The sequence below is a fragment of the Phalangium opilio genome, unplaced genomic scaffold (assembly GCF_054372755.1).
Source record: "Phalangium opilio isolate 3A_F unplaced genomic scaffold, DU_Popi_V2 ptg000060l_1, whole genome shotgun sequence".
In the NCBI taxonomy this organism is placed as follows: domain Eukaryota; kingdom Metazoa; phylum Arthropoda; class Arachnida; order Opiliones; family Phalangiidae; genus Phalangium; species Phalangium opilio.
In genome coordinates this window covers 4,556,016-4,570,598 of record NW_028324177.1, presented here as the reverse complement: position 1 = coordinate 4,570,598, position 14,583 = coordinate 4,556,016, and the positions used below count along the sequence as shown (strand labels likewise).

The 14,583-nt window shown below is 37.4% G+C and overlaps 1 protein-coding gene and 1 long non-coding RNA gene across 3 annotated transcripts; one reads left to right on the top strand and one right to left on the bottom strand.

Moving 5' to 3' along the window:
• Window positions 1-9,360: 9,360 nt before the first annotated feature.
• LOC149666712 (uncharacterized) lies at window positions 9,361-14,155 on the bottom strand. Of its 2 annotated transcripts, XR_016368286.1 has the most exons (4): window positions 13,099-14,155; window positions 10,475-10,561; window positions 9,933-10,404; window positions 9,361-9,871 (listed from the first exon to the last, which is right to left on the bottom strand). XR_016368286.1 is itself a non-coding variant. In XM_089841726.1 (3 exons), the coding sequence occupies exons 1-3, from the start codon at window positions 13,261-13,263 to the stop codon at window positions 10,267-10,269; spliced, it is 390 nt and encodes a 129-aa protein (XP_089697852.1). In that variant the 5' UTR covers window positions 13,264-14,155; the 3' UTR covers window positions 9,361-10,266. The 2 variants fall into 2 exon arrangements, 1 of the variants encoding a protein (XP_089697852.1); XM_089841726.1 differs by having other exon boundaries at window positions 9,361-10,404.
• On the top strand, window positions 12,285-12,613 carry LOC149666713 (uncharacterized). The gene is made up of 2 exons (XR_016368285.1): window positions 12,285-12,374; window positions 12,443-12,613. It is a non-coding gene; the product is annotated as an uncharacterized LOC149666713 (long non-coding RNA).
• Window positions 14,156-14,583: the final 428 nt, after the last annotated feature.

The window sequence follows — 14,583 nt, the reverse complement described above, 5'->3', positions numbered from 1 at the left end:
CAATCCGATAAATAACATATAAACAAGCAAATAAAGTTAATTTAATATAACAAAAGTATTAACTGATCTTGATGCCGGTAACCCTTCAACTGCCCTGATTCCCGGGCTGCCGTTTGAATTTATCCCCTCTGGCCTCGGGGATCGTCCAATCCGGCTCTTAAGCAGACGACAGCTCTAACGTTTTATCTTCCTGGGCCGTCTAGCGGGGAACTCTGGTATCTGTTATGTCGCTCCCCCTAGTGGTGAACTCTTGTAACGGGCTCCCCGTTACAACCGTAGCTCTACTACAATGAGATTTTTCAGCCGATGAAGGTGCAATTTATAGAGGCTGGGTTGCTTGCTCTTTTTAGCTAGGAGAGTGGAAGACTTAATCGGTTTTACGACTATGATCTGGAAGTGTTTTCAAAATAGCGAGTTGTAAATATAATTCTTTGTGTAAGCGCGTACGCGTAAGAACATAATGAATGAACCACAATGACTAGAACATCTCGTACATTACCTTACGGAGTTAGAAAACATGGTATTGTTTTAGATGAGCGCATTTGAAACTAACATGCCCTTCCCACCACCAACCACGACTAGCTTATACCGAAATCTTGATTTGCGTATTTTTGGATCGATAAAAGCATGGTTGTAATAAGTGTTAAAAGAGCATCTTGAACCCGCTTCTTTACAATAATGGCAATTATTTTGGATAGAAAATATATTGTTTAGAAAAATATTAAAATAAATTTATTTTACAAATAATATTGAACACTTATAAAAACTAAAAATGCTTCTAAAACTCGTGAAATATTCAACAGTGGAAGGTAAGAGAAGGAATCATAATACGTCAGTATTTTTAAATTTCTATGATAGGACGACCTTCCCCCAAAAAACCGTCCACTAGTTTCTCTTAATCATCATAGGTTTGCGCACACCACGTCATTAGTTTCTTAACATGGTAATACGTTATATAGATGGAAATAGTCAACACAATCTCACCGTGATAGCTAACTAGGTTTTTAACATTTTTAACCACAAAACAGTTCTAATCCATGTTGTCTAATCACAAATAAAAAAACAGCGATTAGCTAATATTTTTTATTCATGCGCAATAAAGTGTGATAATCGACGGCTTAACTTTATTGCTATCAAATAAGAGATTAAGTCATTTGCGACACCTCTCTCATACAATGAGGGTGCAGCATACACGATCCTTAAGATACGTAGTTGAAAATTCAGATCAAGATTTCCATCCGTCCGACTGTTTAAAAATTCCTCCCTGCACTAAGAGGTGAAAACTAGATGGGCCGTGTAGCTATTGGTAGTTATAGTGATAACAAGTATGAGCGACAGAGGTGATTGGCACGGTCTTTTAACACAAGAAATATCATTCCTCTTCTCAAGATCTTTCTAGTTACATCAAATACTTGTCAAGAATTTGAACTGCTGATTCAGTCTTAATAAATAGTCAAATTATTTTTAGATAGCTCAAGATTTATTGAATTCTAGTTTCTAACGATGGTGATAATGGCTTGTACCAAGTATTTACCAATTAATGGATTATTTATACCATTCACCACACTTGTGATGTACATTTTTTACTGTCACGTATAGATGAATATCCCTGGCCTCTCGCGTGAGAAAAAGAATAAAGCACTTTTCGTCTTCTCTAGGCATTAGTTTGTTTCAAACTCTTGTCAATTAAGTTCCTTAAATAGGAAATTAGAACTTACACCAGCCTTAAACGCCTGTTGTTTTCAAAAATGTAGTAAAACATTCTATGGAACGAGTCGTAGGGTTCCAGCCAATACTTGATTTCAAATTCCTATAATGTTAAAAATAAATTGTTTTTAGTATTAATGAAACGTTTTTAAACCGAACTATTTGTTGAAAATGAGCAATAATATAATAATAATTATAACTTATAAAATTTTTATATTTTTGGACTGTAATCTAAGATAATATTCTTTTGCAAAATGTGATAACGTGATGGTTGAGCTTGAAACATTATATTTTAAACTTGACGCTAGGAGAGATTGCTCAAATACATTGTTGGAATTCACAAGTAATTGAGTACAGCTTTGGGAGGATGAATAAGAAAGAAGCAAACACCCACTGATGAACTGGTGCATTTTCTAGGGTTTCCAGCTCTATAGTTACCCTAAATTCTGTTAATTGACCAGCTCGAACTTGTGCCTAATAGGGGCCATGTACATGTACAATGGCAAAGTCATAAACTCTAGCAGCGTGTTCCCGGCTAATCTTACTGGGTACTGTCACATTTTCCCCGTACTATTTTTTACTCTTCTTCATTTGTCCTTCCATATCATAAAAGATGACGTATTCTCCAGTTGGACAGTCTCAATCAGCTATTACCAAAAACAATATTATGAAACCTTAAACGCGTAGTTACACTTAAAAACATGCGGAAAATCATAGGGTTTTTCTTGCTAGTCCTAATAATGAAAAGAAAAGGCTAAAAATAACGTGCACCTGAACTTTAGTAAAGAGCTAGCTATCCCTTGTCCGTACTGAAATGAAAAGAATTGGATTCTATTTCCCAAACAGTTTACAGTAAATCAGAAAGTGAATGGCCTGCTTAGTTAATGTAGAACTGTTTGTCAAACATCAATAGTTTTGAATCAAGCTATTTGAAATAAGTCTTTTGGATCACCGAAATAGTTATTCGTTCAATAGAAGAATAGCAATTGATTTAATAGCGTTTCTTACATCGCAGATATTTGTGTAAAAGAACAGTTGGACAATCAAGCTATCAAAGTTAATTGAAGATGTCCTTCTTGGTATACTCCTATTGGATAGAATCCCGTTGGACCGAATTCAGATTTGTACAATTGTAGCCAAATTAAAAACAATTTATAGCCCAAAGAGTGATTTTCTTCTGAATGGGAATATTTATATGGAAGAGCTTTCGACTCAATGGGATGGGTTTACACATATAAAATCATAGCGTTTTCCTTGAGTTGCCGAGCTACAGTAGCGCAATGAATAGAGTGAGTTGGATCATGGAAGAAGTTAAGCAGCATCGACAGGGGCGGACTGGCAAGCTGCACAGACATCTGCCACCGTTTTAAAAAGGGCCCCCCAAGCCGATCCCTAAAATGAGAGGGGAGTATGTCGTTATAATGCACAGGGCCGTCGAGAGAGGGGGGCAGTTCGGTCCTTTTTCGCGGGCTCGTACCTCTCGCGGACCCGGCCGGGCCTCGACCTTGGTTAATTCTAGTGGATAATGGTTGTAAAAATATAAATATAAAACTTAAAAATAAATTTATCTTCAACTAGAGCTTAAACAGTAAAATTCAAAAAGTGATGACGAGTAGTAGTTTTTAAACTTTAGCCTTCTCTTAATGTGCTCTCAGTCCCTTGTTTTCCCCTTTTCTCACTAAGCATGAAAGTAAAATATAAACGGAGGTTTAAGTTTTGTTTCTCTTGCGATAGGCCACGGAAAAGCTTCAACATCTTCTGGGCCGTCGAGAGAGGGGGGCAATTCGGTCCATTTTCCCGGGGCCCGTACCTCTCGGGGGGTGTAACTCGTATCAGCAATTCTCGGAAGAGCAGTTCTCGAAATAGCAACCTAGATTCCGAAAAAACAGCGGCGTTAATCAAAACTGCTCTTCAAGAAAGAGCAGCTGCTGTTTTAGAAATAGCGGCTGCTATTTTGGAAAATTTGAGCATTTCTTAACAATACAGTTATGTTCGTTCGTTTTTTATGTTAGTTTATTCAGTGATCATTTAATCAGTAATGTGACCTAATTTTTTAAAAAAGGCATATTATTATTTGGGAAGTCAATGAAGAAAAACAAAAATATTTTGGAAAAGGCGTAACATTGGTAAAGTGACCAAATTTTTTGGAAAAGGCATATTATTATTTGGGAAGTCAATGAAGAAAAACAAAAATATTTTGGAAAAGGCGTAACATTGGTAAAGTGACCTAATTTTTTGGAAAACGCATATTATTATTTGGGAAGTCAATGAAGAAAAACAAAAATATTTTGGAAAAGGCATATTATTAGTTGGAAAGTCAATGAAGATAAACAACAATAATTTGGAAAAGGCGTAACATTGTTACATAATTTCCAAAATATAACTAACCTAACTCAAACCAAACGAAAAAAAAATCTTAAAATCCCAACCCAACCCAACCTGACCTGACCTAATACTATTGAGTTCAAATAATCAACTTTAACCAAACCAAATTATCCGTATCTGACCTAGTTCTATTTGAGTTCATATAACCCAGCCTACACCATAATAAATAACTATAGTTTTTCGCATCCTCGTTTTTCTGCTCTTTTGAGAACTGCTGTAACGGTACGCCGCGTTTACGAGAACAACTGTATCGGTAACTGCTGTAACGGGTAAACTGTCATTTCGGGAAAACTGCTATTTCGGGAACCGCTGTTATGAGGACCGCTAGTTAGGGAACCGCTAGTTTGGAATCCGCTCATACGGAAATCGCTCATGTGAGGGCTTCCCCCTCTCTAAGGCCCGGCCGGGCCTCGACCTTGGTAAATTCTAGTGGGATGGTTGTGAAAATATGAATATATATATAAATATAAATATAAAACTTAAAAATATATTTATCTTCAACTAGAGCTTAAACAGTAAAAATGAAAATGTGATGAAGAGTTGTAGTTTTATAACTTGAGCCATCTCTTAATGTGCTCTTAGTCCCATATTTTCCTCTTTTCTCACTAAGCATGAAAGTAAAATATAAACCCATTTTAAGTTTTGTTTCTCGCGGGATAGGCCAAGGTATAAAAGCAAAGTCGAAAACAATAAGACTACCAAACTATCTCTTTCCGCTTTATAAATTATTAAAGGAACAGTATCTTATGAGATGCCATTTACCAATGTCCGATTTATGGATACGTAACTATTTTGAGTTAATGAAGGACCAATTTGGAAATATGCAAACCCCGAAAAGGAGGGTTCACATTGTCTGGGGCCCCACTGCCAGTGGCAGTTGGGGCCCTATGGCCAGTCCGCCCCTGTACGCCGGTGTCTTAGCCAATGAAATTATCCCACTGACTACGTCATAAATTTCAAGAGTGCACGCATACGCTAGGTAGATTGATAGCCGCCATGTATTTTTTTGGTCGGAAACATGCCACGAAGAAAGAAAAATGTATCTAATGGAAGTATATATAGGTAAGATGTTAATAAGGAAGTCTTTATTGAGGAGGTTAGAAAATATACTTTCTTGTACGATCTAAACGACAATGGGACAGAGATACCAATTCAGAGTGCGAAATAAATGTTATGGAAACCACTCTAATCTGTCACGTGACCAAAAAATATCTACCGCCAAACTCAAAATTCAGTCGTAGTGTGAACAGTCTACAGCCGGGTGACGGCGTAAGGTAAAATTTCTTCCGTATGCTGCGTGATTTGCGCCGGTTTTTTTTCGGTCGCATGGGAATCTGGCTTTATGAGGCACGAAGTTGTCGTAGTCTGACGCAAGAATCAGGCCGTCAGATTAAACCTAAGCCGCGTATTTTCCAGTCAGATTTTATATTCTGTTATTTAGCACGACCAGATCTATCAAACAACACCGGATTCATACATGTACCTCATGAGGTAAGAATTCATACCTCAGTCGACCATTTTAACCCCCGTCTGATTTATTAATGGCCCCCTTTGATGACGTCAGATTTCATATATTTGGAATCACCATTTCATACATAGATAGCATCATGCATGATGCATGCACATGATGTATATAAATTCCTAACGAATATTAAGTAATAAATTTATATATACTACATTATATATTATATTTATGAAGTATATAAAGTATATATATGTACTATGTTTTCCTCTAAAGATAATCTAGGCCGTTTTAAAACAAATTTATCTGTATTTGCGCATTACAATGCGAATGTAATAATCCTTACAAAAATTTCGAGACCACTTTCAAAACTCGGGAAAATCACCAACTTAGGAAACCATGAGAGCAACTTAACCCATAAGACTAATTTATACTTGTGCCTCGAAAATTGTTTATCTACTCTATGGAGTTTTACCAGCGCCGCGCCTTACCAGGGATACTAGATTATTAAAGAGGGATTATCAGCTCGAGCCTTTCACGTACGTTCAGACGAGACTGCGACAGAGGTTTTTTTAACGGGGATCTATAAGGCGCGCCGTCTTGTTTTTCCCTATCAAGGACAAATTGAATTCCTATTCCGAGTAAATTGAATTCCTATTCCGAGTATTCCCCCATTTTTTGCGTTCCACCGGACCTAAGCCGTTCCACAGCAAGCCTATTTCTCTCAGATTTCGCATCCTCCCGCCATCATCCTTGATCCGGCTTTGAATTGCACTAAAATCTAGAAGTCCGGTAGACTGTACTGCGCATGACACGCCGATAACTCTGTCGCAATTTCCGTCTCCCTTCGAATCCCTCTTAAAGCATCTAGTATCCCTGGCCTTACATTCGTCGCACTATTCCAAAAGCGGATTATGCTTCACACATAAAGTACGTAAGTCCCACTTTTCCATAGCTTTGGCCATAGATTTCATGACATTCCCGAAGTAAAAACTAAACAGACGAACAAAAAAGCTTTTAACCAATCATAAGTCCCCTAACCGTAGATAGCCTCTTTAATACCAGACCAATCGGCGACGGCTATTACTATTTTCTTGCATGGGACCTCGACTCGACCTCGCCGGCGACATAACCGGGAAGCTTGAAAGGCAAATTTGCGGTATCGTTTGTTAGTCGTTATATTATATTAAACGTTTTGAAGCTCAAGTTTCGAAAATTTTCGAGTCATTTAATAAGTCTTCAACTAAAAATTATAGGAATTTTTTTCATTTCAACAGAAAAATGGCTCTGCGAATAGTAGTAGACTCGAAAACTACACTAAGCCGGCGGTATCCCGATTCCCGAGCCGCCAGAGGCTGGGCCCGCCGTAGCCGCGAGAACAGAAAAAAATTCTCGTAAAAAAAAGATACACGGCGTCTTAAATAGTCTATGCAAAAGTTACCCAGATTGATAAGATCTTCGTGCCTTATTCCCAAATAATCTTTGGTATTGTGTATAGTTTTAACTAAAGAATATTCAGTCATTATAGTAGTTCCCTAATTAATGTACCTGGTAAATCGGTTTTTAAAGCGGAAGGATCGCAAGGATCTGAAGGAGCCGCCTTACCGAATTATGTTCCTCCACATAAGGGGGGTTCTTCCCCAAGAGCTTAGATAATATCGTGTAGCTCCTCCAGGCACAATGGCACATGTTACCTACTTCATGTGTAAAGTCTAATCGGCTTCTGACTATACTAGACTAGAGCATGCTAAATATGGGTTATTTTCAGAAGACCAGTTGCACTTTTCAATCGGAGCCTCCGAAATTAACTAGGCCCATGCGTGTCGCGAAGCGAGAATATTTTTTTAACCAATTTAGTTCGACGTGGCTTTACGCTTGGGGGCGCTTATACTACCGTAAAATAAACAAAGTTCAACCCCGTGACCCTGTAGACTGCTTTAGTATTTGGGCCAAGGTCGCGGGTTGTAAGGATAAGTTTTTATTACTCTTACTGAATTATTTTAATTGAAATAATTTATTTTGTTGTCATCAATACAATCTAACCGAAAGATTCAATAAAAAGTGAATAGTCCCAAAAACATTTACGTTAATTTTAGGATGAAACTTTTCTCTATCATAAAAATTTTATGACTGCCCCTAAAATATCAACGATAGTTTAAGAAAGATTCCTGTCACAACGGTAATATAAGCGCCATCTCGTACACATATATGGTGAAAATAATTTCCTTAACAAACTGGATATTTGACATGCATGGGCCTAGTTCATTTCGGAGGCTCGGTTTCAATCCCATCCCTCATTCCTTCCCTTATTTGTGTCCAGGGCCGGATTAAAGGGGTGCCAAGGGGGCACTGGCCCCCGGACGCAAGGTTTGTTGGGGGCGCATTGAGTTAAACTATTCCCCCTTAGGAACATTTGTTGTTCCTTTTTTTCGACTTAAGGGGGCACACATTATCATGGCCTAGGGTGCAAAATTGCTTAATCCGGCCCTGTTTGTGTCAACGGTCTACGAAATTGTTGTAGTATCTAAATTTAATTGACGTGAAAACCATGAAAACCAGCCAATGTGGTTAGGATGGGTTGCCAGCCACTGTTGCCTGGACGGTCAACTCTTAGAAACTACACTTTTTAGTCACATCGTATGATGTACATAGGAGCATCTTTGTACTACCTTTGGCAGTATAAAATTTTTCGTTCCTCATTGAAGGGAGAGTCAAAGGGAGCTGATGAGAGAGGATTGTGGTGAGGTGATATTTTTCGTTCGTCATTGAAGTAAGAGTGAATATGAGAGGATTAAGCATTGCATTAAATTGTACTAGTATGGTTAAGAATTGTTTGTTTCACATTTGCTCTATGTTTCAAGCGAGAGAGAGCATTATGATATAGCCTTAAAATAGAAGGTTTAATACTCCCTTTAAAATTCCTATCACCCTTCGACAAGTATTTCACGCGTTCAATCTCACTCCCCTATTTCAACATTCAAAGAAATCGTGGGGAATTTTAAAAGCAAAAGCTTCTCGGAATCGGGTGTTTACAATTATAACATAAGTAAATTTAAAAGTTTTCTGTTTATGTGGCACTATAACAAATATTACAGAAGTAAATTTTAAGTTCTCTGTTTAGTCGCACTACTACAATTATAACATAAGAAAATTTATCAAAGTAAGAATAATTAAGCAGATAACGATGTGCCTACTATTGTGGCCCAGCCCTTGAGTTGTCTTGTTTACATATTACAGAACAAAATAAAACTATTCTGTTCGGAAAACACTGTTCTGTAGTGGTTTTAATGGTTTTTTGCAGTCAGTTAAACGCAAAAATTATTTTTATGAGGTCACTATCTTCATGATTTCGGTATTATGGATGACAAATTTTTGGAGGGGCCCGTGGCCACTTCTAAAATTTTTTTGGGGGGGGGCTCGGGCCCCACGGGCCTATAGAACTCTACGCCTATGCTCTCGACTAGGTCCCTCGACAACCTGCTCTCGACTAGGTCCCTCGACAACCTGCTCTCGACTAGGTCCCTCGACAACTTGCACTCGACTAGGTCCCTCGACAACTTGCACTCGACTAGGTCCCTCGACAACTTGCACTCGACTAGGTCCCTCGACAGCTTGCTCTCGACTAGGTCCCTCGACAGCTTGCTCTCGACTAGGTCCCTCGACAACTTGCACTCGACTAGGTCCTTTGACAATATGTGCTCGACTATAGGTCTTTCGACATCTTGCGGTCGTTCATAATTAACCATATCATTGATTTCCATCGTTCGTGATTCATTCTGGTGAGCAGGTATTTTATGGTAAAAATTACCACCTTGTACGGGCGATTGCTGCTAAAGATTGCTACATTCTGGGAACACTTCCTTGTCTCGATTACCGCTTTTTGCTCGAGTTTGCTGCTCGAGACTACCATCTTCTGCAGGTGTTTCCTGTTCGAGAATTACAACTTGTGCCAACGATTCATTGTCAAGATGTCGTTTTCTTGCGTATTGAAATTTCTTTTCTTTCAATTTTTCATCATTTTTCAGCGGCCTTCTGAAGTTTTTATACTTGTTGCACAGGCGAGAGGCCCATATTTTCCTATGAAAGAAAAAATATGTATCTGATATGGTAAAATATGTCTAGCTAATCATGGAAAGGAACAAGTAAAGCTAATTTCCTTCTTCCTACCAATTTGTCTTAGCAAGCTAGAACTCTTCAGCGTGCTCAACCCAACATACCAATATGATTTAACTTACAAAGTCACATCCTTGATTTTCTTTTAAATGAGGATATTTTCTTACTTATAACTTCGCAATGACCACATGTGACGGGGGATATCTTAAAAAAAGTTTGAACTTTAACATTGGCATATGATGAAAGTGGAAACATAAATACTGACAAAGAGCTATATTTCTGGTAGAAATCATTAAAAATTAGTGACACCACTTCTTTATCTGCTTGGTATTTTCTCTCTTTCGGTAGCGATTTATACGTTGCAGAATTTGTGATGTAAACAGGTAAAGCTGGTAATTCGTACTCAAGCGCAAAATTGGCTCTTGAACCAGATGTTTTGGGTACTTCTTTTTGACACAATTGTATTGACCTTCATTAAAGGAAACCTTAGTTTGAATATATCATTCTTGAAATCTATTGAGGTGTCTGACACTAGCCTCTTCACATTCAAGATTTTAAGAGGTGTCGCGAAACTCGTTAATTTTTATTTTTTAAAATTATCAAGGTTGTGTTGTGTCGCTGTTTTCTAAAGGTGTGGTAGTACTAAAGTTATCTAAATTTTCAGGCAGACCAGCAGTTTGCACTTGGGTTTCCAGGCGCCCAGTAGTTAAATTTTCTTCATCGTTGACTAATAACGTCTAAATATATTTGGAATTATTCCCATAAATAAGACCTACATGATTGCTAGACCTATATTTGGCGACCAACCTTTTTTACAACTCTTATTTTCATGTGATGTTGGAGGACAGAAAATTTGTCAAGATCAACATGTTTCTTGTAAGTCTCGTCAAAGGTCTATTAAAGCAAAAAATGAGCAATTTGTAATTGTAAAATACCTTATCATAATCGGAACAACGAAAACTGACAGGCCGTTTGTTGTCAAAATAAAGTTACGATGAGAATAATTATTTATAGCGTGCTAATGTTTAATATTTTAAGGGCGAATGAACTCTTAAAAGTATAGACTTTGAACCCCCAATATGACCATTAAACACAGATGGACTAGAATGATAAGCTAAAACCCCTATCTTCAAACTTCAGCGCGTATCGTCGCCCCTAGCGGGAGACTGCCGAAACTTTTCAAGGCATCTTGTGACCTTTATTGTGTCGTCTGCTCTGTTAAATTTTTATGATTGTAAGGTCTAGGCACGGTTAGGTTTTTCCTCTCCGCTTTTTCGGCATTTATGTTCGTTTTCATATATGAGTAATTTAAAGGATTAGTGGGGGTATTTAAGATGCCAAGCAAAAGGTGCGTTTTCGGAGTTTGAAAAAATGATCAACGTTATTCTGATAAATCCCATATGAAAGGCATTACTTTCTACAAAATACCGAACCCCAAATATCAACTTTCTAAAAGTGAACTATAGGTTAAGGCTAGTATAGTAATTCTTATAAATATTTAAATCTGAAATATAATTGAAAGTAACTTACATTCAATTAAACACTTTCTCTAACTTAGGTTACGTTCTAAACTAACATAGACTTTGAAGCTTTAACGGGCCTGATGTCGTCTGCTATTTCGCGCGCCTGTTTGTTTGATTGGAAATAGTTTCAATATTGCTCGCGGCGTAGCGCTAGAGAGGCGCTAGAGAGACGCTTCCCACTAGGAACCACCCGCCCTATCTCCATTCCAGTCCATCTGTGTTTAATGGTCTTAGACTCTACACACTTTTCTAAAAATAGCAAAACCTATTGAAAATGAAAGGTCATGCCTTTACCATTAATTTCCTCATCATCCGGATACATTAAATATGGTTAATTATTATCATACTAAAGGAGGAGCCCATGACCAACCCCGTGTTTTTTGGTTTTTTCGTTTGAATTCTGCGCCTTTCCAAATAGTTTTTATATATATATGGCTTTACTACCACCATAGTTTACCTTGCCCTTCTCTCTTTGGGGAAAAAATGGAAAACTGGTCCCTGGAAATTCCCAAAAATCTTTTGTTAATTTAAATAGAAATTTAAATTACGAAAATAGAGCCTTTTCCCGGATTTTTCAGTTGGCATGCACATGAAAAAAAATTAGGCTCAAATAAGGAGAAAAACCTCTCAATCCGCTTTCCCCTCCCGTACCTTCCAATACCTCTTCAGTGTAATTTCAATATAAAAGTTCAGTAAAGAAGAACTTGTTCAAGCCTTAAAGGGATAGAATCGGCTTTATCTGAGTTGGTCACACTAACATTGGTTTTCTATAAATTAACCACCCCTAAAAACATGGGGGTCAGTAGAAATCGCGAGAAAAATTTATTAATTAAAATAAACGTGAATAAAAATTGAAATTTTGAACGCCAGATTTAAAATCGGCCACCATTTTCAACCCATTACCTACGTAGGTAAAGTTCGGCCTCTGATTGGTTGGTAGTAGTTGGAATGAAAACTGTCGTTTAAGGAGTAAAAAGTAGTAGGAACGAGAATCTAGGTCAGCTTGCCTGGTGAATCGTCGTCTGCTTATATGCTTAAGAATGTCAGACGAGAAAGTATTTCTGATCATTCCGGTCCTGAATCTGAGGATAAAAGTTCGAACTCTGATTCTTTGGATTCAGAAAATTCGGAACAATTTATAATAAACGAATCTGAGGGTAGTTCTTCTGAAGTAGAAGAATTTGGTGAGCAGCCATACCAATTCCCGTCAATCTGTATCATACTGCGCTCACAGAATGAATCCCCCTACCAGTAGGAAAAACACTACGGAGAAATTGGTAGAGACGAACTAGTAACGTTTTTCGGTGGTTCGGCTCTGTGTCACCAGGTGCCCTCATGATCGCAAAACAAGAGCATTTTGGATCTTTTAATCGTAATTTAAAAATCATTAATTAAACTAAAATATAAAAACATATATATTTTCAGAATCCTTATTTGTCTATCTATCGAAATAAATTAACCTTATAGGGATTTATTGCAATGAAATTAAAATAAAGTATCCCTTTAAGATGTGAGGTAAGCGGAAGATTATATTGAACCAGGAGGGTCTGGTGTATATACTTAGTTTTCAGACTAGGAGGATTCATACCTTTTACACATGGAGGCCAGGCTTCAGCAGTTACACGAGGAGGCCTGAATACCTGGTGGAGTCAAAAGCCAGGCCTGCTCGTGTAAATGGTATGAATCCTCCTAGTCTGAAAAGTATAAAAAGAATTTATATATTCCTTTACTGGAATGGTGAGAAGCGTATGAAAAAATTATAGTTTGGGTCACTATCTATATTATTAGTGGTTACTTCTATGGAATATTATACTTTTGCTAATACTTAAGCGTAATTTAAACTCATTTTGAAAACATTTTGGCTCTCAGTCACTCACATAGTCAACGCTTAATATGATAAAAGTTTACCTGATATATTATGTTGTCTCCTACATCGTCTTGAAATTGCTCGCGTTCTTTAGTTAAAGTTAAAATTAAAATTAAGCATGACAAATCTGTCCCATTAATTTTAACTTTCCTTCGACTTTCACCATTACACAATAGTACTTTAATGTTGTTTTTTGAAGCTGACATCTTCGGTACGCGCTTGAATAACTTAATGGTTAATTTCAAAATAAAATGATTTGTTTCCCGCCAAATCGAGAAGCTGCGAAATTTAGAAATCACGTAGCACACAACCGAAGAGTAATAAAAACTAACGAATTTTGGCGCGAAATTTTATAAAGACCTCGCTCAGAAGGGCAAAGAGGATGATTCACCTTATTTTCTATGGCTTAGTGACCCTGGTTATTTTCCACGCTCGATGGCGTCTTGGTAGTTTTAGAGATTTTCCATCTTTCTTAAAAAGCCACACCTTAGGAGCGAGGGGCTAACGAGAGCTTTTCAATAGAGATAGAAAAAACTGATGTTATCGTAAACACCGGGAGCAAGGGACTTTACCTTGTGAGCCCTTGCTACCCTTTTGTAACCTACCCCAACCGGCTAGATTTTATTTAGTCAAAACTGAGTAAATACTTCGTAGCTAAGGTATTAGTTAGCCTGTGGGCATAAAGATATCAACCGCTATACCGGGCGCTATTTCCCTCCTCTTTGCTCTTTCCATTTTAAGATATTTGGTTGTTCATTTCCTGCCAGAACCTTTTGAACTTGTTTAAGTATAAACATGTATTAGCACGCGAACATTTGACGTCAAAATGAGTGAAATAGGACATATTAAAGTGTATTCTTGTAAAAAATGCAATTTTGTCGCGAAAAAAATTACTTAACTGTTAACTCACATTCATCATAATCATGAAAATGAACCTGGATTTTCAATGATATGTGGTATTGACGGATGTGGTCAAACGTATAAGAAAGCCAGAACATATCGCCGTCATGTATTAAATAGACACCCTAGTTTCCATATCAATGAAAATGCCGAATACGCCTCGGAAGATGCACCAAGAAACGTTGACATTGAAATGCCCGACATAGTGTCAAATGAAACCGAACCAGAGGCAACCAGGACAAATCGAGAAAAGCCTATTTTCGATTTAAAGAAGTCCATCTTGAAATATTGCGAGCTAAATAAACTCGTCCACTCCGTTATTAGTGACTTGACCAATGACTTGTTAGAAATGTGCAAAGATTTGACTTTACATCAATCCGAGACAGTTATTAAACGATGTAAAGAAAAAGGAATATTGAATAAACAAAATCCTGTTAGCCCATCATGCTAACATTTTGTATTTTAACATTACAACAACCAAATTAATTTTAGATGAGAATGCTTAATATTTAAAAATACGTTTATTAAGGTAACTAATCGCTAACTAAACGCTATGAAAGCGTTACTAACAGACAGACATACAAGCTGGGTGTCTTTTTTTATTTTAAAACCAGGTTTCATATTCA

Excerpts from the sequence above, each read along its gene's own strand:
- LOC149666712 (XM_089841726.1), bottom strand. The coding sequence starts at position 13,263 with ATGTCAGCTTCAAAAAACAACATTAAAGTACTATTGTGTAATGGTGAA. Across the intron at positions 10,562-13,098 it reads GAGACAACATAATATATCAG|ACCTTTGACGAGACTTACAA; the intron begins GTAAACTTTTAT and ends TTGCTTTAATAG. Across the intron at positions 10,405-10,474 it reads AAATAAGAGTTGTAAAAAAG|ACGTTATTAGTCAACGATGA; the intron begins GTTGGTCGCCAA and ends AAATATATTTAG.